We start from the raw sequence: 21,171 nt of genomic DNA, 5'->3' as shown, positions 1-21,171 counted from the left end.
GCTCCTGCTATTGCCTTCCTGAGGGTCCAGGGTATTCATGTTTATACTTATACTTACCTGAATGACCTTTTCCTAGCAAACAACCCCAGCCTCCTGTCTGTAAGTCTAGAGAATGCCATTCATCTCCTTCAAAACCTAGGCATCACCATCAGTTTAAAAAAAATCCAGTCTGAGTCCATCTCAAGATCATATTTTCTTGGGGTTTAGGTTCATGACAGACCTGATGTTGGTCTTTCTAATAACAGACATGGTTCTATTTCTCATTCACTTCTTAGAGACCCTCCTGACTCTTCAAGGCATCTCAAACAGAGTTTCTGAGACTCCTAGGATTCATGGCTTCTGCATTTTTCATGCTGCCCTTTGCAAGACTCCACATGAGGAAATTTCAGTGGTTTCTGAAGACTACTTGGAATCTGCATGCTCCTCCACTAGATGCCATTATTCCACTTCTTCCGTGTCTGAAATCAGAGTTCCTTTGGTGGATTTGACAGTTTTCCTTGAATCCAAGTCTTCCTCTTCGTCTGCCCCAGCCTTCTCAACAACTCTTCACAGATGCTTCAGACATGGACAGGGGTGACCTTTGCTTCCAGGAAAGCTCAGGGTCTTTGATCTTTGTCTCAGAAGAGAGAGCACGTCAGCATCAGGGAAATGAGGTCTCTGCTCTTTGCTTTACAAATTTTTCATCTCTTCATCCAGGTCCTCTGAAAATCCTTAGACAGTACCACTGTCCTGTGGTACATAAACGGGGGGGGGTTACCAATTCTTACCTCCTGTGCAGGCTGGAGTGAAGGCATGGGAACTAGCCATTCCTACAAGGTAACTCTTCATGCTGTTTATCTTCCATCTCCTCAAAATGTTGTGGCAGATGCATTAAGCAGGGCCATGACATAATCCCACAAATGGAGCCTTCACAGAAATGTGTTCTTGGGCCTGATTCATCGGTGGGGTACTCCACATCTGGATCTGCCTCCCCTCAGAACAAGCAACTTCCTGTCTTTTGGCTTGGAAGGTGGACACCCTTTCTTTCTCATGGATGTTTCTTTATGCATTCCCACCCTTCCCTGTCATACAGAAAGTCGTGCTGAAGATTCAGCAGGACAAACTGAAAATCTTGTTGGTTGACTCCCTTTTGGTCAAGACAGCATTGGTTCCCTGTTCTTCTGCAGTTAGCCAAGGGCCAACTGCAGAAGAATTATAATTATCGGGGGGGGGGGGGTGTGAGGGGCACAGATCACACTACAGTGGGGAAAGGATAGGTTTCCTTATCCCGAGTTACCGATAAGAACGTACTACGTTCCGTTTTCTTTACATTGGCCAACTATGATCATTTGATGAACTTACTTAGCATCATTTGGCCTTTCGATGTAAGGAACTTTTGATGGTCTATGTACGATGATCGGCTATTCGATGAATGTTTTGTTTGATCATTAAACCTAGACCCCAAGAGAGGGTAGCAGTTAACAGTGAGGGGCTGCAAGCACTGTGATCACACCGGGGTTAAAGGTTTTGATGAGAAAAAGCATATATGTATGTGTGCATCAGACTTTCCTCACTATCCATTTTTAGTCTGTGTTAGCCATTTGGACTTTAGTATAGCGTCAGGTAACCCTTGACACAGTATGAAGCCACTTACTACTTGAGTAGACTGGGTTAATCAGCAGGCTAACAATAGGAAGCTGGTTGAGGTACAGGTTTTGTAAAATATCTTGGTAGCTAGTGTTTATGAAAGGAGAGACATCAACTGTGTTCTGATGCTGGCACCCCTGTGTCCAGTGGTTGTTGCATTTGGAACAGATGTTCTTAATGTTTCACTGTTGCAGTCTTTACATTTGGGTTATCTGCTTGCAGTAGCCCTCAGTTGGCCTGATTAGCAAAGTCGTGGGTCCTGCGTCGGTTTCTGTCCCTTCTTCCATGATGTCAGGTCGTCAGAGGTATAAAACATGCAGCCGATGCCATTACATCAGTCTTTCTTGCTGTGCGGTGCCCGAAGCAGAAGCAGTTCGCAAGTGCCAGTGGGCCGACTCCTGAAATTTTCATTTTCGAGTTTCAGAACCGAAGTCTTCAACTAAAGCCAAGTACCCCGTTGGGGAAACTTTTTCTTGCTCCTTACCGATGACAGTAAAAGTTAATAATTGCATTACTTGTGGAAAACAAATAGCTCATAAAGATTTTAATTCGTACTGTATTCCTTGCCTAGGCCCTGACCATGACGTACTTTGCTGTCGGTTTTGTGCTTTATTTAATCAGCAAACTATCAGTTGCCGGTATATTTTTGCTTCTAAGTATTTCGGTTCTCTGTTTAATTATCCAGAAATGTCGTTGGTTAGCCGTCTGACTACCTGGATTTCGAAAAAACACAAAGATAAAGACCGAGACAGGCCGACGAGGTCCAAAACTGCCGACGACACTTCTCCTAAGCCAGTCGCCAGTACTCAGTGAGGCACTTTCGCAGCCCCTGATACCCGCTACTTCTGATCTGCAGGGACCCATTCAGAGTCCGGTATGCCTTGAGATGCTTCAACTATGGAACCCGCGGATGTCTCTACCTTGGATGGGTCCGGAGCCGCTTTGCAGGCACTGGTTCTGAGGGTGTATTCAGGCCTACGGACTTGCATTTTGAACCGATGCCTCCTTCCTTTAGGCCTAAATCTCGAACCATGACTAAAAAACCGACACCCAGGCTGCATGCTGAGGCCTCTATGCCTAAAAAACAAATGATAAGAATGGCTGAAGATCTTATAACTCTAATCAGGGGAAGCCAACCTCCCCCTTCTAAGAGACCTAGGACTGAAGTTATTTATGAATATTCTGACCAGGATTCTGATTTTTCTGATTCTTCTGATGATCTAGATTTGCCCGTATCTACTTATGAGGATTCTGATGCAGAGGACTCTATTCCCTCTGCCCCCCCAGAGGGTTTTTCTTTTGGTGAAACCTTACATACTGTAAGGGAGCATTTCCACTGGGAAAGCCAGTATTTTTCTGATTCAAAAAAAAAAAAAAAAGGCTTAGGGGTTTCTTACTCCTGCCTCAGCATAGGCCTTTAGCTATTCCTCCTCTACTAGACATTGTTGATGCTTTTTCTGAATCTAGTTTGGCACTTGATTCTTGCCTCCTGCTCCCAGAAACCTGACCGCTATTACAGGGTTCCTGATTCACACAAGTTCCTTTTTAAAAATCCTATTGCAGATCCAGAGACTATTTCACAGGGACCCAAGGGCATTAAGGCTTCTTCTGCTAAAAATCATACCCCTTCTGATAGAGACTCCAGGGCGCTGGATAGATGGGGTAAGAAGGTTTACACTTCTGCAACCTTGGCCATTAGGACTTTAAACTGCCAGTTTCATATGTTAAAGTATCAGCAACATGTTATTGGATTGCTTAAACAGAAAATGATGTTGATTCCTGACTGTGCGGAAAATAAAGAATTACAGGATTTAATGCATTTTGCTGAACAGGTTGGAAAACATACTTTGCAATCTGGATTTGATTCATTAGAGGCCTCTTGCAGGGCTGCTGTTACTGAGTCTGTGCTCAGAAGGCATGCTTGGCTTAAGGAGCAATCTTTGCCTGATTATGTTAAAGCTAAATTGTTGGATGCTCCCTTAAATCAGGCCCACCTGTTTGGCAACAAGGCTGAGGAAGTTCTTAAAAAGATGAAAGATAAAGCTAAATCTATGCAAACTGTTAAAGATTTCTTATAAGTTCAGCCTCCTAGATTTAGTAGGTACTGGCCCTCTAAGAATTGGTCCTTTCCAGCCCCTTCCAGGTCTTCTCAAGCCAAACCCAGACACAGCAGAAATTCCAGGTTTCAGTCCCAGGGGACACACAAGACTAAGCAGTGGGGGGTTTCTGCACCCAAATCAGGGAGTAGTAAGACCCCCCCCCCTATGGAAAACTGTCTCAATGACTTGCTTTTAAAACTTTCAAGCACTTCCCATCTGAATGCTCCTTTAGGTTGAAAGATTGGTCTGCAGGCCAAAAACTGGGGACTCATTACCCAGAACAAATGGGTTTTAAATATAGTGTCCCAAGGATACAGATTTCACTTCCACACCTTACCAACACCAAGCGGGTGGCCAGATCTACCCCCAAAGCAGTGGGCAGAGGCCCAAAGTCAGGTACTCTCTCTTAAGCATGGGGGCTATTCAGTTGGTACCAGAAGAGGAAAAGGGACAAGGTTTCTATTCGAGACTTTTTCTGGCACCCAGAAAAAGCAATACATGGCGTCCTATCCTGGACCTTTCTACTCTAAATACTTTTCTGGTGATTCCAAAATTCAAGATGCTGACTCTTCACCACCTCCTTCCTATACTAGGCAGAGATGCATGGCTGGCAACACTAGACTTAAGAGAAGCATACCTGCACATCCCTATCAGGGAGTGTTGCAGACGATACCTATGCTTCAAAGCAGGCGACATGCACTATCAGTTCTCTGCACTGCCCTTTGACTTATCTACTGTGCCCAGGGTATTTACAAAGTGTCTAGCTCCAGTCATTGCATTCTGCATGCAAAGAAGTATTCAAATATGTCCATACCTGGACGATTGTCTAATTCAGGCAGAAAGCCAGGACATACTTTTGAATCATCTGGCCTTTGTTCAAAGGATACTGACTTGTCTGGGGTACACCATAAATGAAAAGAAATCGCACATGGTACCCTGTCAACAAATTATATTCCTGGTAGCAAGCTTGAATACAACTTCCCAGATGGCTTTCCTCACGCCAGAGAAACGGACTCATTTGACAACCTACCTCAAACAAGTGGCCACAAAAACCCAGTTATCTGCAAGGCAAATACTGCAGGCTTTGGGGTTCATGGCCTCCTGCATTCTTTTAATTCCATATGCAAGGCTGCATATGAGGAAACTGCAGTGGTATCTCAAAAGCCTATGGTGTCAACATTCACAGGATTTAGAAGCTATGATTCCTATCATACCTTGTCTACGCCTAGAGTTCCTTTGGTGGGCAGAGGCTTGCCACCAAAACAAGGGACTACCATTCACACTACGCCCTGCCGCCCAAACCTTAACAGACGCATCAGACTATTCATAGGGGGCACACCTGGCAGGGAAGGCATTCAGGGCAAATGGAACCCAAGTCAAATGCACCTACACATAAATCAAAAGGAAATGTTAGCTGTACAGAATGCTCTGACAGCCTTCAAGGACCACATTCTTCCAGGACAACTAATGGTAAAGACGGACAACACCACAGTCATGTGGTACATAAACAAGCAGGGGGGGGTACGCACTCTTACCCCCTCTGCAGACTAGCCATGGTATTGTGGAACACAGCCTTGAGCTGCCAAGTGGATCTACAAGCTCAATTCCTGCCAGGAAAACTAAATATACTGGCAGATCCTCATGGACCCTCACGAGTGGAAACTGGAACCAAGGGTGTTCAACATGTTGACGAGCAAATGGGGAAGCCCCAGATATAGACCTGTTTGCCTCCCCCAGAGCCATCAATTGGACAAATTTTGCTCAAGGATTCCCCACAAACTAGTTTGGAAAGTGGATGCTCTTTCCTTCAACTGGAAAAACCTATGAGTTTATGCCTTTCCTCCTCTCCCTCTGCTCTCCAAGGTACTACTAAAGATCAAACAGGAGAAGCCAAGGACGATTTTAATTGCACCAGACTGGTCACGCTAACACTGCTACCCCCTCCTGCGCAGTGTATCACGCTTGGCCCCATGGCACCTGCCTCAGACTTCTTCCCTGTTGTCTCAGCAGGAGAACCAGATTCTGCACCCTCAGTTGCAAACCGTGAACCTAGCTAATCTTTCCTTTACCACCCCTCAGTAAATCAGTGATGGATATCATTTTAGAGGCTAGGAGGCCTAGTACTAGAAAATCTTATACTGCAAAATGGAAAAGATTTTGTACCTGGAATCAATCCAAGGGATGAGCGCAGCAGTGCCCAATTTACCTCAGATTCTACAATATTTGACTGAGATGCTTCATAAGGGCTTGTCCTTTTCCTCCATCAAAATGCATGCCTCAGCCATTTCAGCTCATTATAGCACAGATCCTCCCCTCTTCTCTCACCCACTGCTCAAGCAGTTCCTCAGAGGGGCCAAAAATTTAAAACCACTGAGGTGAGCTCCAACTCCAGCCTGGGACATTAACTTTGTCTTGGAGAATGGCTAGTGCAGATTTAAAATTCCTTTCCTAGAAAACAGCTTTCCTTTTAGCAATCACTTCTGCAAGAAGGGTGTCCGAGTTACATGCCCTTATGGCAGTGGAGCCTTTCATCATCTTTCATGCTGACAGGGTGTTCCTCAGTCAGAACCAATCCCTCTTTCATGCCCAAGGTGGTATCCAGTGTGGCTCTAAGTCAGTCCATTCATTTTCCTACCTTCTTTCCTAACCTACAGAACAAAGGGGAACGGTACTGCACTCTTTAGATGTACACAGAGAACTGAGACTCTACTTGGACAGGACTAAACCTCAAAGGAAATCTGTCCCTGCAGCAAATGCCACCAGTTGTTCAGAGGGTAAAACTATTTCAAAGCAAACTATTCAAAATGGATGTCACTGTATTTATTTCTGCTATGAGCACCATGGAAAACCTATCCCACAGGGCATTAGACCCCTTCAACCAGGGCTGCATCTACCTGTACAGCCTTTCTCGAGGGCGTCCCTACTAGAGGCATCCTACTAGAAGCTGCTACCTGGAGTTCTGTACATACTTTCACCAGACATTATCATTTTCCAATTATCTCTAAATCCAGAGCTGGTTTTGTCACTGCAGTCTTGCAGGGCCTTATAGCTGGTCCTAATTCTATTTAAATTCCTCCTCCCAACCTTAGCTTTGGGAATCTACCCAAATGTAATGACTGCAACAGTGAAACACAAAGAACATGGTACAGTTGTGTACACTTACCATAAATGTAGATGTTAGAGTGTATTCACTGTTGCAGTCCTGGTTACCCTCCCTCCAGCCCCCTTTCTTCTTTTGGTTATACCTCTGCTCTTACTTACTATACTCAAAAGGCTTTTTGGTGTATTTGCTTTTTTGTTGGAGGTATAGCCTTGTATTATAGATTTAATTGCTTCCTATTAGGGGGGCACCTGACATCTGCGGCAAGAAAAACTGACGTAATGGTGTCGGCTGCATGTTTTATACCCCTGATGACCTGATGTCATGGAAGAAGGGCAGCAACTGACGCAGGACCCTTTGTTAACAGGCCGACTGAGGGCTGCTGCAAGCAGATAACCCAAATGTAATGACTGCAACAGTGAATACACTCTAACATCTACTTTTATGGTAAGTGTACACAACTGTCCTTTTTGAAGACATTATCTCGCACCTTATTTGGCAAACTTTTACAAAACATTCACAGAGTTTTCAAAAAAAGGGTTACTTAATTTAAAGGGATGTACTGCAGAGAATGGACATGCAGTTTTAAGCCATGTCTGTATCCCCTGTTCTTGCATTATCTGTATGCATATTGCCTTTTGTAGGTGGCGATTCATTCCCCCCTCCCAGCTGCAGTAGGAAATATTTTTTCTGAAGGCAGCAGTGAGAGAAGTGTGAAATTATTATGAATGGGAGTTGTGTTTTCTTACCTTATGCGGAGTAAGGCTTTGGAAATGGGTGAATTTTGAGATACGCAAGTGTTTCTAATACATGTGTAATCTGAACTAGTATAGCAGAAATAATGTCAGTTTTAAGGGTCAGGCTAAACCAGAGATTTAGCCAGTAGTACTGTATACCTGGAGCCTGTTAACTAGCTGGCTGATTCACCTATACTTGTTTTTTCTGATTAAATTGGAAGGAAAAGTGCAACACCTGACCCATTCAAAACCTGTGATCAGAATCCCACCACTCTCTTCATTTACTAGAGTGGAAGGAAACCTCTTTGGCAGCAAACAGAGAAATCTAACACAATTTATTTTCTCTTTAAGTCCTAGAAAGTGTTTGTGTGTTGTCAGAACCCACTGGGTCCAGTTTTGTGTTTCAGCGCATTAATGCATGAGCAGAGTGAAAAAACATCTAGTGGTAATTTCTTTCCTTGTAAAATTTTACTGACTGGAATCCCAGGAGATTACACATTACAGTATCTCTCAAATGTCACTGTCCTTGCAAAATCATTCAAAGGCCTCCATGTAAGTGAGTGAGTTAAGCACAGATACTAGTGAGCCGTGATGTAAAGTGGTTGTGCCAATGGCATTCCTTCTGTTTCTTTTCTTTTTTGCTTAGTAAAGGCTGCTCTACTTAGCAGTATGCCCAACACTCCTGTCCCTGTTGGAGTTGTAGGTGTTTGATGTGTACTTCTCTTCCCCCAGACAGCCTGAGGAACTGAGATGACTTTTTCTGCTTGGTTGAATTAAACTGCTGCTGTATTGAGCATTTTTTTCTGTTTTTGCACAAATTATTGTGTTAAAAGGGAAAACAATGTCTAATCTGTGCGTTTCAGCAGGTGAATACTTTATCATTCTTAATGTTATTCTTGCTTGTTCCAGGAGTAAGAATTGAACCATAAAATGTTTAGTACATTCTTCTATCTGCTTAAAGTCAAGTTGTAACGCATTACATTACAGTATGCAGACTGTGTTAATGTTTCTTGCCTTATGCTGTGTAAGTTGTCACAAGAATCATGGAAATGTACGTGTGTTTTTTTTTTTTTTGTTTTGTTTTTGTTTTTTTAATATCCTGAGTAAATATTTTTAAATTGTAAACTAATTTAAGGTTTGTTAGTGTTTGGTATGATTATGTATGTCACTATAGTGTCCGTCTGATTTTTGGCCCAGGTCATGACTGAAAAGGGTCCTTTGACCAGTTCATTTACACGATAAGTAAAAGTTAAGTAAATTAAAAAAGTTAGCTTTCTGTTTGGATACTGAAATAAGAGATATGGCCCAGCAAGCTGTAATCAAGTCAAACAAGCTTTAATTGTAAGCGCCTTCGTCAGAGCTAATGCTCTGACTTCTTCAGACAATCAAAACCAAGCCTAAAAACCTTTAAGTACAAATCAAGTATCAGTCAATTAGATTTACTCTTACTTAAAATAAATTATAGTTAATTAACTAATCAAAATACGTGAAATACATCATTAAAGATAATAAAAATATATGTATAAATATTTAAACATGTTGTAGAATGTTAAAACATGTTAAAATGTGTGTTAAAAATTAGAAGTATGGATACCTAAAAAATATGTTCTACAGTTTTAATTCGTTTCATTATTCTAGATGTTTGACTTGATTACAGCTTGCTGGGCCATATCTCTTTGTTTTTACATAGTTTGTTTTTTTTGGTCTGGTTGGATACTGAAATAATAAGATTACATGTCATTAATTTAAAAACTAAAGCTTAAGAGACTGAAGATCACAGAAAGAAAACAAAATTCTGAAAGTTATAAAACAATGAAACTAAAAAAAATCAAAATCTCAAATCATTAAATCATACAGAGTACATAAAAATGTGAAAACGCATCAAATGAAAATGCGTTTATATCACGTTATCGAAAGATGAAAACAGCAAACGCTATTTCATTGGCCCCAAAACATCTAAACATGAAAATATCGAATATTCAGAACAGCAAATTTTTTCCCATGGAAAAAATTCGCTGTTCCGAAACACACTAACACACACACAAGCACATCAAACAAACAGCAACCACACACATACACTTAAATTCCTACATCTAACGCTACACTAAACTAAACATACACTGCTATCTACCCACTTACCTTAACCCAAACCCTAACCCTAAGGTCCGTCACTATCGCACACTCACCTAACCCGCCCTTAACCCTAACATACAAACAATCACACACTCACCTGAACCCAACCCAATAGGAAATTCACCCCAGGATCACTTCTGTAGTTCTGCTTGACAGGGGCACAGCAGAATAATTTTCTTGGGTGGCGAAAGCCAGGGTACCTTTTTAGCTAGGCTTGTATAGGCCCTAGGGCCAATAGCCTAGTACCTACCTATGAACCTATAAATGTTGATTTAGCTGCTGTTATGATGTATGTTGTGTCTTTCGGCTTTTCCCGGTTAGGGGTCGCCACAGCGGAACTCCGGTCCGCTAATGATTGGCAGTAGATTTTTATGTGCCGAGTTGCCGGCCCTGATGCACAACCTTCAACGAAGGTACGCCCATTCACGCATGTCTCCACACAGGAGATTCTCTAGCTGAGAATCAAACAGGACAACGTCTGTTATGATGTATGTTCCTGTAAAATCATATTTTGTCATAATGTATGTTCCCGTAAAATCATTGTCATTTGTTAGAGTCCTCAATTCTGAAAAGCACTGACTAGTGCAGAATTTGAAATCTTAAATTGATATAAAGTATGAAAGATACGTTTTAAACTAGTCTGTTTCGATTAATTTTGTAGCATCCATTTTTCTCAGAGACTTGTTACAGTTTCTTGTTCTGTACCACAAAGATCAATTCTGGGGGGAAAAAAACAGCATCGCTAATTTGTGTGTTTTATTGTAGTGGTCTGACACTTGAACACTTCACAAATCTTCAGAGGCAGGGTTTTATAGTGGTTTGAGAGCTGGAAGCGTTGTCGAGTGACCTCTGTTTAACACTGGTTAATGATGGAGCAGCCCTCTATCAGTCAGTTGCATTTATTTCCCTTTGGGATGCAGCTGGAATTGACACTACACTGTCCCCCCCCCCCCACACACACACACACACACACTATCCATTCATCAAGGGGCTTCTGTCCTGAGGCTGGCAGACCTCATTCAGGAATCAGACAGAATAGCGGATATTCACTTGCTTGACAGTTACTGTTGAGTTGGAATGCTTTTCAGGGAAACATTTGAAAGCCTTTATTTTGTTGGGGTAATGAGAATAGCTACAGAAGTAATCTGCTCCCTGCTTCCGTATTGCTGTGTGTTGCCACTGAAGAGTTGAGGAAAGCTTGCAGGATACATAATATCGGTAGTGTTGGGAGTAAACAAATGAGAATTATGATAAGCATGAGGTAAAGCTTGGGATATGTTCTCTTCCTGGACAAAGGTACTAGAGCTATAAGGAAAACCGTGTTAATGGCCTGTGTAATCAGATCTGCACAGTGGTTAATCAGCTGAAATTGAGTGCTGCTGTGTGTCTTGGTGGGCAAATGCAGACTATTTTTTGTGTGTTGTGAAAACAGGTGGTGTGTAAAAACGCAGAAAAATGCTGCTGTAAGCTTGTAATAGTATTTTTATTCTTTTTGATTTGTTAGAAGACTTCAGTTTTCTTATTTTAACTTCTTGCCCTTGTAAACATGTCAAACTGTAAGTTAGACATCTGTTTGACCCTCTTGCTCTTTTGACCCCCTTGCTCTTTTGTTTTGCAGGTATAGTAAACTGATACGTTAACACTGCAGGTATCGAATATCTGGATCAGGACTTAGAAGAGTAATTCCGCATTGGAATATGGTGCCTGACTCCTCATCAGCAGTATGTCTCGTGATGGTTACGGTGCTCATGTTTTGCTTGGGAGTATCTACAGATGCATATAGTGAGTAATTGCTTTGATATATATGTATACAATAACGAATTGTTGGTTAATGAAGAGTGGATAATTTAAACTCTACTGAATGGGCAGCTCTGTATGTATTATTGTCCTCCTGACAAATGCGTTTATATTTTATTATTTCATTTTTGGTAGGCTTGCTTATTTTTGTATTTATATATTATGTAAGTTAGTATGTTGACTGGGTCAGTCAAAAACAAGCCCACTTTAACCGTGACCCAGACCATGGTTGATGTGTAAACACATTACAGAATGGAAGCAGCTTGCTTGTTTTATTTGCTGGCTGGGAGGTCCATTTGGGCATTAAAGGCTCAGAACAATTTTGCAAGACATGGCAAAAGTCTGTAACAAGTAGTCCATAATTTGAACACTGTTTCCTTAACTACAGCAGAGTGGTTTAAGTTTCTTCTTTACTGCTTCCAGAGTTGGAGTGTAGCCCTGATTTCCAGTCTTTGTCGAGTTTTTGATTTTATTCAGGTACTCTGGTTTCCGCACACATCTCAATAACATGCTATAGTTGTGGTTTGTGGTGTACTGCATTTACCCTTACCTTTCTGGCTTCAGTAGTGGCTGAAGAGTTAGAAAAGGACCAGACGTCCTTCCATGTCATTGTTGCAGTATTCATAACACTAGGGGATCCCTGCCAAGGGTGGCCTGATGTCCAGCCAGTATACCAAAGTCTTTAGATTGCTTTCAGGTACACTGTACCTCACACATATGCTCCTCGTGTATCATAGGACATAAAGGTGATGTCCGGACATGCCATCCTCAGAAGTTCTTTGTTGCTAGTCCGAATGACATCTCCAATTGTCGATCTGATCGCCCAAGTCATTGCTGGTGTACTTAGCCATTCAGATAAGTGCCCAGTTGGGCTTTTTTGCTCATCTTCTTTTTGCATTTACTTTTGCATTCTTGTGGGGTTTTATGTCATCCAGAAAGGGTAAATGCCAGTGCAGGAAACAGATTCCCCATAAAGACCGTCATGAGCAGTGCTTGTTTTGCTTAGGTGCTTCTCATGATCGTACGTCCTGTATAATTTGCTGGCTTTTGTTCCAAAGACTTTATGTAGTCGTCTTTCATCCCTCGCTGTTCATCTAGAAAACCAGCATCTAAAACTTTGAGAAAGACACTATGGAGGGTACTTTCCAGCCTGAGGATCAACTGTCTTCAAAGTAGGCCAAAAAAGTCAGATCGGATTCTTTGGCTGTGCCTCCTATATTTGACGTCTCTCTGAAAGCTGATGAAAGCCTAGAGGTTCGCCTGGTTCATAGGCTGGATTCTTCTGCTGTGACCATTTTAGAGGCTGGCATGGAATCTGGCTGCTCTCATGTCCTCTGAGGCCTTGCAGATGTCCATTTCGGACGTTCGGGGGAACCACAGCTAATTATCACTGAAGGGCCTAGGAGGGTTCCTTGGGTACTGATGAAGGAAGAAGTCCCGACTACGTTTATTGAGTGTAGGCCGATGTTGGAGCCTTCTACATTTCATAAAGTGGATGTCCCCTTAAAAAAGAAGCAAAAGATAAAATGCATTTCTTCTGCTCTTAAGGACCCTCAAAGTGAATGGCAGAATTTTACACAGGGCTTACTCGGTGCTCTTATGGCCTTGAAGTCTCCTCAGGGTGTCGCTTTTCCAGCTCCTCCTTGGTCTTCTTCCCCTCTCAAGAGATCTAGGGTTCAGGATTCCTCTGAAGAGGATGAGGATTTGGATGAGGAATCCTTGCCCTAGTCTACCTAGATTCCTTCCCCTCTGGAGTATGGTTCTGAGGAAGAGGAATCTACTAGTCCTGAATCTTCTTTTGAGGAGATTTCTTTTCAGGATACCATTGCCAGGATGATGGAATTAATTAAATGGGGTTGTTTCTAAGTGTCTGAAGTGCATAGGAGATGTTAAGAGTTCCTTCAGATGGAGTCTCCTAAGCCCTCTGCAGTTCCTCCTATTTTGACTGCTTTACTGGATGCTTTTTCTTCTGCTTCTCAGGCCCCAGACTGTCAGCCCCCTGCTTCTAAGAAACCAGAGTGGTTTTACAAAGTGTCCGATGACTGCAAATTCCTTTACAAGTGTCCATTTACAGACTCTTCGGTGGTCTCTCTGGCATCCGACAAACCTTCTAAGTTACTGCCCTCAGCTAAGCTTCTTCCTTCTGATAAGGACAGCAGGACCATGGAAATGCTGCGTAAAAAGGTTTATACTTCTACCACCCTAGCCTTTCGGTGAATTAATTATCAGACTCATTCGACCATATATGTTTTGGTTCTCCTTTCTCAGGCTTGCCAGATTATTCTGAGTGCAAGACTTCTGCCTTGTCTCAGTTAGGGGCTTCTTCCCAGGTGTATCTCCATTCCATTAAATGTAGCTATGATGCAAGAGATGCTTCCTGTAGGGCTGCTGCATCTGTCTCTGTTTTGAGAAGATATTCCTGGCTGTGGCTTCACCCTCTGCCTGATGATATTTAGGCTAAGTTGATGGATGCACCTCTGGACGACAAATGTTTGGTGGTGCTGCTGCAGCTGATTTGCTCAAGTCCCTGGTGGAGAAGGGCAAGGAGTTGCAGGATCTGCAACATATTTTTGTTTCACCAGTGCCTAAGTTGCTGAGAAATTACCCTACAAAATCAGTTTTTGTTAGAAGGCAAGTCTCCTCCTCCTCCTAGAGGCAAGAAAGGTGGTTGGAGGGTTCCCCCAGCTAAGTCTACACAATCCCTTCTGGCTCAGAAGCCTTCCTTTCTTAATAAACCAGGTGCTGTCTGACTGTCCGATTTTTCCCAGCCACATTCGTCTTTCTCTGTCTCCTCCTGTCTTTGGTTCCTAGGAAAAAGGGCACTTGGAGACCCATTCTGGGTCTTTCTCACCTGAATACTTTTCTGAAGGTTCCTTCCTTTCAAATGTTATCCCTTCAGATTTTGTTCCCTTTGCTGCTTCCTAAGGTTTTTCTGGATCTCAAGGGTGCTCATCTCCATATCCCTATTCATCCCATATTCAGGAAGCTTTTACATTTCTTTGTTGCTTCTTGGTATTTTCAGTTCTGTGCTTTGCCCTTTGGCCTCTCTACTGCCTCAAGGATATTCACCAAACCCCTGTGACTACTTTTTGCAGGATTCAGGAGATCCAAGAATTTCCTTACTTGGACGACCTCCTGTTTCAGGCATCCTCTCCAGAGATCCTGTCACAAAATCTTTATTTTGCCGTTTCCCTTCTACAAAGCCTGGGGTTCACAGTAAACTTCAAAAAGTCTTATCTGATTCCTTCTCAGGACCACGTTTTTCTGGGGTGAAGGATTTAGATGGTGCCTATGCTGGCATCTCTGCCTCCTGCCAAAATCTTGACTCTCATTTCCTTCTCTCAAAATCTTCTTTTGCTGGCCTCTGTCACAGCCAGGGAGTTAGAGAGCTCTGGGATTCATGGCATCCACTATCCTCATGGTTCTTCTAGCCAACCTCCTCATGAGAAAGTTTTAGTGGTTTCTGAAGTCAGTTTGGCTTCAGCATGTGCACCCTCTAGACTTTGTAGTTCCTCCTCTTTGTCTCAAGAAGGAACTTCACTAGTGGATTCAACAGTTATCTCAAAGCCCAGGGCCCCCTTTTTTCTTCTCTTTCATCCCTCTCAGGAGCTGTTCAGACACCTCAGATTTGGGATGGGGAACAATCTGTGGCTCCCTAAAAATGCAGGCGGTGTGGTCACCTCTAATAGGAGAACACCAGTGTCAAGAGATGAGCTCTTCTGCTGGCGCTTCAGGCTTTTCATCCTCTTCTCACCAAGACCACTCAAGGTTTGTACAGACAGTACCACGGTAATGTGGTATGGAAACAAACAGTGGGGAACAAGATCTTATCTTCTTTGCTGGTTGTCTCTCCTGGTACTGGATTTGGCTGTCCAGTATCAAGTGACTCTTCAGGCAGCTTGCATTCATTCGGATAAAAATGTTGTGGCAGACACTCTGAGCAGGTCCTTAACTCAGTTCCACAAGTGGATGCTTCACAGGGATATATTTGTGGACATTATCCACCAGTGGGATGCTCCTCAGGTAGATCTATTTTCTCCCCTCTGAACAGACAACTTCCTCTTTTTTTGTGCTGGAGTCCCAGGTCCTCTGGTTTGGAAATGGGACACCCTGTCTTTTTTTAAGGGGATGTTTCTTTATGCACTCCCTCCCCTTTCCCTCATTCCAAAACTCCTGTTCAGAATTCAACAGGATACTCACAAAATCTTGTTGGTGACTCCCTTTTGGCCGAGACAGCATTGGTTCCCTCTTCTACATTTAGCCAAGGGCAATCCTCATAAGTTACCTCACAAGGTGGACCTACTTGCACAAGACAAGGGATCTCTCATCCATCCCCATATGTCCACTCTTCAATTGCCACTGTGGGTGATAGTATTTTAATTCCACATAGACACCTTTTTTCTGAGGACATGCTTAGGGTCCTGCAGGAGGCTAGAAAACCCACTACTATCCGTCCAAATTGAATAGGTCTATTTGGTGTCTGTCTTGTAACCTGGATCCACTTTCTGTGGATGTTACTTTGGTTCTGTCCTGTCTGTGTGAATTGCTCAATGCTGGGTTGGTCTAATCTTCTGTTAAGGCCCACTTATCAGCTATTTCTGCTTGTCTGCCTTTTATCCTCCTTTGGCTTCTAGATTTGAAGCTAAACAATTTCTTTGAAGTGTCCTTTATATTAGACCTCCCAGGAAGCGTGTTCCTTCTCCCTGGGATCTTAATTTTGTTTTGGAAAAAATTACTCTGGCTCCTTTTGAGCCTGCTGCTTCAGCTTCCTTACAACATTGCTCTTGGAAGACTGTACTTTTGTTGGCCCTTACTTCTGCCAGATGGGAGCCTTTATGGCTTGTCCTTTTTTGGCATTTCCTAAGGGTAGGATGTCCTTGCATACTAATTCTCTTTTCATGCCGAAGGCAGTTAATAAGTTGTCACTTAATCAGTCTATTAATTTCCCCACTTTTTCCCCTGTCTGCAGTCTTCTAGTTAGAGGGTGCTGAACACATTGGATGTGCATAGACAACTCAGATTTTATTTAGATAAGACTAAGGCTATTAGGAAATCTGATCAGCTGTTTGTTTCTTTTCATCCTAGGTCTCTAGGATTAGCTGTGTCCAAATAAGCTGTCTTGGATCTGAAAAGCTATTTCCTTTTGTTGTTCTTTTCATGGTAAGAGCTTTCCTTTTCCTGTTAAGACTCATCCTACCAGGACTGTGGCTTATTCTGGTGTTTTTTTTCAAGGGTTTGCATACTAACTCTATTCTTGAGGCAGCAACCTGGACTTATGTGCATACATTTACCATGCACTACATGTTGGACGGACTCTCCAGAGCTAGAGTTGGTTTTGCTAGCGCCTTTCTTCATGGCTTCCTAGAGGGCTCTGCTGTTCCTTCCTCCTCCCAAGTTTCTTCATGAGCTTTGGCACTCTCCCTACTGTTATGAATACTGCAACAGTGATATGGAAGGACATAGTACAGTTGTGTAAAATCTTACCATAATGGTAGACTGCCTTCTCTTCACTTCTGCAGTATTCACACTCTCCCTCCACCCCTGGTCCATTTGTCTTCTAGATGTATGGATTACCTGTCTTTTCCTTGGACTGTCAATCCTACTGTGGCTCTCAGTTCTGAGGATGGTACGTCCAGACGTCACATTCATGCCCTGCTCTAAGCGAGAAGCATATGTGTGACATACGGCGTACCTTAAAGCAACCTAAAGGCTTTGATATACTGGCCAGATGTCAGGCCGCCCTTGGCAGGGGATCCCCTACTATTATGAATGCTCAACGGTGAATAGGGCGACATCTACATTTATGGTAAAATTTTTCACAACTGTACTTTCACTTAGCTGTTAACCAGGTAAGAGAATGTATGGTGACTTTGAAGAGGGCAGTTACATTTATCAGCAGAAAGTAAGTACCACCAGTGAAATTCATATGCGCAATATTTACACGGCAGCTGTGCTGTGATCTTCAGTGTATAATTCAATGTATAATTTATGAAAGATGGATCTAAGCAGTAACAACCGCAGTGGTGTAGATGCATATTGTTTCACTTAGTACCACCTCTATGGCATAGGGATATACAGTGCATAATGATTCCATCAGTGATGAATTTGGTGTGCTGCTTGGTGAATGCAGACAGTGACAAATTGCAAAGCTTGCTTAGTGACAATGGAGTTAGGAATGTCAGAGTAATAGATACCATCATTCTGGTGAATCTAGTTGCTAGAAGGTTATGGTTTACCAACAGCAACACTGAAGAACTGCAAAGAAGGGAGTAGGGAAAATGTCAGAAACCTGGGGGGAGGACAAGGGAATGGAGTCCCTGTGCATGTCTCTATCTGTATCAGTGTACTGGTTGAACTGTGAATGGGTGAGGCAAATGATGCCGTGGCAAAAATGCTGATTCTTCTGATGTTCATAGTGTTTCACTGTTGTGTTCATTTATCTTGGTTATCTTGGTTGGCATTTGACCACCAAGTACCAAAGTGAAAAAGTGTCGGTCCGGTCGGTTGCTGTCGCCTCTTTCCTCTTTCCAGTCAGACCAAAGAAAAAAAGCAATGCAACGCCATTTTCTTTTCTCTTTCTTTCTTTGCAGTGCCCAAAGCAAAAGCAGTTTGCAAGTGCCGGTCGGCCGACTCCTGAGATTTTCAAAATTGAGTTTCAGAACCGAAGTCTTAAATACAGCTAAGTACCCCATTTGGGAAACTTTTTCTTGCTCCAGACCGATGTCAGTAAAAGTTAATAATTGTATTTCTTGTGGGAAGCAAATACCTCATAAGGACTTTCACTCTTACTGTATTCCTTGCCTAGGCCCTGACCACGACGTTACTAGTTGTCGGTTTTGTGCTAGATTCAATAAATGCACTATTAAACGTCTGTTTGATTTTGCTTTACATTATTTTGGCCAAAGGTTTAATTACATAATGCTGTCGGAACAACTGACGACTGGAATTTATAAAAACGCAAAGACAAAGAAAAGGACAGGCATCCAAGGTCCAAAACAGACTATGAAGCCTCTTCTAGGCCAGTCGCCGGTTCTCTGAGGCGCATTTGCAGCCCCTGACACCTGCTACCTCAGAGCCACAGGCCGTAACTGACAGCCACGTGGAGACACCAAGGCCTGTGGGAACTCAAAGTATTGAGCCTACAGAAACTATACCCTCAGATGGGTCCAGAGCTGCTGAGCAGGCATCGGCTTCTGAGGGTGTTTTCAGACCTTCACAGCTTACTATTAAGCCCACTACAGCAGCAAAGGCAAAGTCAAAAACACAATTAAAGACAAGGAAGCAAGTACAGCATTCTCCAGAACAGTCATCCATGCCAAAGAAACAGATGCTAAAAATGGCTGAAGACCTAATTACTTTAATCAGGGGTCCCCATCCCCCTCCTGACAAAAGGCCTAGGCAAGACACTGACTATGATTCCTCTGACCAGGTTTCCATTTCCTCTGATTCCTCTTCTGATCAGGGATAATGTCCTTCAAGGATGCATCTGCAGTCCTAACATATGGGTTGTCCTGCCTCAGGCAGCCCTTCGGTCGGCCGGATTCCAAAGTCTGGGTCTGGCCTCGGCTGATGTCGCACTTCACCCGACGTCACAGCTGCTGGGGTATAAAGGCATCAGCCGACGCCATTTTCCCCAGTCTTTCTTGCTGCGTGGTGCCCGAAGCAGAAGCTGTTCGCAAGTGCCGGTCGGTCAGATCCAGAGATTTCTACTACCGAAATAAACAATTGTTTAACTTGTGGGAAACAAATACCTCATAAGGATTTCCACTCTTACTGCCTTCCTTGCTTAGGCCCAGACCACGATGTATCAGCTTGTCTAGCCTGTGCTTCCTTCAACCGATGGACACTTGGACGTCGGTCGGAGTTTGCAGCGGAGTTTTTTGGTCCCGCTTTTGCTTACAAAATGCCATCGGAGACTCCGACTACACAATTAGCTAAAAAGCGCAAGGAAAAGGACCGACACTCGCGGCCCGCGGTTTCGCCTGAAACCACGGTTAGGCCAACCGCAAGTGTCTCTGTTTAGGCCGAAACAGAGTCCTTGGTTCTTCCTTCGGCCGAAAGCTTGCCTCCGATAGCCGAGGCCTCACAGAGCATGGCTGAATCTGCTACTGAATTTACTGCTACAGAAGCAGGCACCCAGGACTTGTCAGACACTATTCCTTTAGACATATCTACCCCTGCACGTGGGGCTGCTAGACCCCCTGCTTCTATGTCTATCAAGGCTTTTGCCAGGGCTAAAGCAGCTAAATCTTCTAAGGCCTTACCTGCTAAAACTCCCTCACATAGGCCTACCTCTAGTTCCCAAATACTCAGCCTGGCTGAGGATCTCATTTCTTTGATCAGGGGATCCCAACCTCACCCAGACAGGGCCTCTCAGCCCCCTCCAGATAAGAGGCCTAGGACTGAACCCCCGGAACCTGTCTCTACAGACTATTCCTCGGATGACTCGGACATTTCAGACCCTCAGGAAGGCCCATATTCTCCTTATGAGGATTCTGATGCAGAAGACTCCATTCCTTCTGCTTCTCCTCCTGAAGAATTTTCTTTTGGGGAAACCTTACATGCTATGAGGGAACACTTCCAATGGCAGGGCCAGGATTTTTCAGATTCAAGGAAAAGGCTAAGGACCTTTTTACACTTACCACAGCATAGGCCTTTAGCCATTCCTCCAGTACTAACAGTCGTGGATGATGCATATAATGATGCCTGTACTGCCCCTGATTCTCTTCCTCCGGCCCCTGCCAAGCCTGACAGATATTACAGGGTCCCGGACACACACTACCATTTGTATAAGGCTCCTGTTGCAGACCCTGAAACCATTTTACAGGGCCCTAAAGGTGTGGCAGCTGCTTCTGCCAAAAACCCTCTTCCCTCTGAAAGGGAATCTAGAGCATTAGAGAGATGGGGTAAAAAGGTTTATACTTCTGCTACTCTTTTGGCCAGGGCCTTAAAATGTCAATTTCACATGATTCAGTACCAGGAATTTTTGTTAGACCAGCTAAATAAAAAACTGTCCTCTCCTGAACCTATAGACCGCAAGTCCCTTCAGGATTTGGTACATAACTCTAAGCAGGTCAGTAACCATTTCTTAAAATGTGGCTATGATGCACTGGAGGCTTCCTTTAGATCAGCTATGACTGGAACAGTGATTCGAAGGCATGCATGGTTAAAAGAACAATCCTTACCAGACCATGTTAAGTCAAAACTCCTAGATGCTCCCATGGAGAAACAAAGTTTTTTTGGGTCCCCTGCACAGGAGGTTCTAAAGAAGGTGGAAGAAAAAGCAAAATCTGTCCAAACAGTCGAGGATTTCTTACAGGTCCAACCTCCGAGGTTTAGCAGAAATTGGCCTTCGAAGAATTGGTCCTTTCCAGACAGCTCCAGAGCACAGAGAGGCAGAAATAGACGCCCAAGAGGCAGAGGTTAATCTAGGGGTGCCTACAGGGGACGTCAGTGGCAACCTACCAACCAGAGAAGTACTGCCACAGATTCAACTACAACCACTTCCACAGGGCAGACTCAATGACTTGGCTCTGGTTCCGCCTACCAGGGAACAACTGGAAGCTCCCTTGGGCGGAAAGCTAGCCTTATTTTCCGACAACTGGCATTACATTACAGGAGACAAATGGACTTTACAAACAATAGACAAGGGCTACAGGTTTCACTTCCACACTCTACC

At 43.5% G+C, this 21,171-nt stretch overlaps 1 protein-coding gene across 18 annotated transcripts in view; it reads left to right on the top strand.

Moving 5' to 3' along the window:
* Positions 1–21,171, top strand: part of PTPRF (protein tyrosine phosphatase receptor type F) — a 3,404,399-nt gene that overhangs the window by 849,695 nt on the left and 2,533,533 nt on the right. For all 18 annotated transcript variants that reach the window (XM_044085436.1, XM_044085429.1, XM_044085440.1 and 15 more), the window contains one exon: positions 11,314–11,477. In XM_044085436.1, coding sequence (XP_043941371.1) covers positions 11,393–11,477 — 85 coding nt within the window. In that variant the 5' untranslated portion in view covers positions 11,314–11,392. The remainder of the gene's footprint in view (positions 1–11,313; positions 11,478–21,171) is intronic.

Source organism: Protopterus annectens, chromosome 10.part0, assembly GCF_019279795.1.
Source record: "Protopterus annectens isolate FY-2018-M chromosome 10.part0, PAN1.0, whole genome shotgun sequence".
Lineage (NCBI taxonomy): Eukaryota > Metazoa > Chordata > Ceratodontiformes > Protopteridae > Protopterus > Protopterus annectens.
The sequence above is the reverse complement of the archived record's forward strand: the minus strand, read 5'-3'. Positions and strand labels throughout refer to the sequence as shown.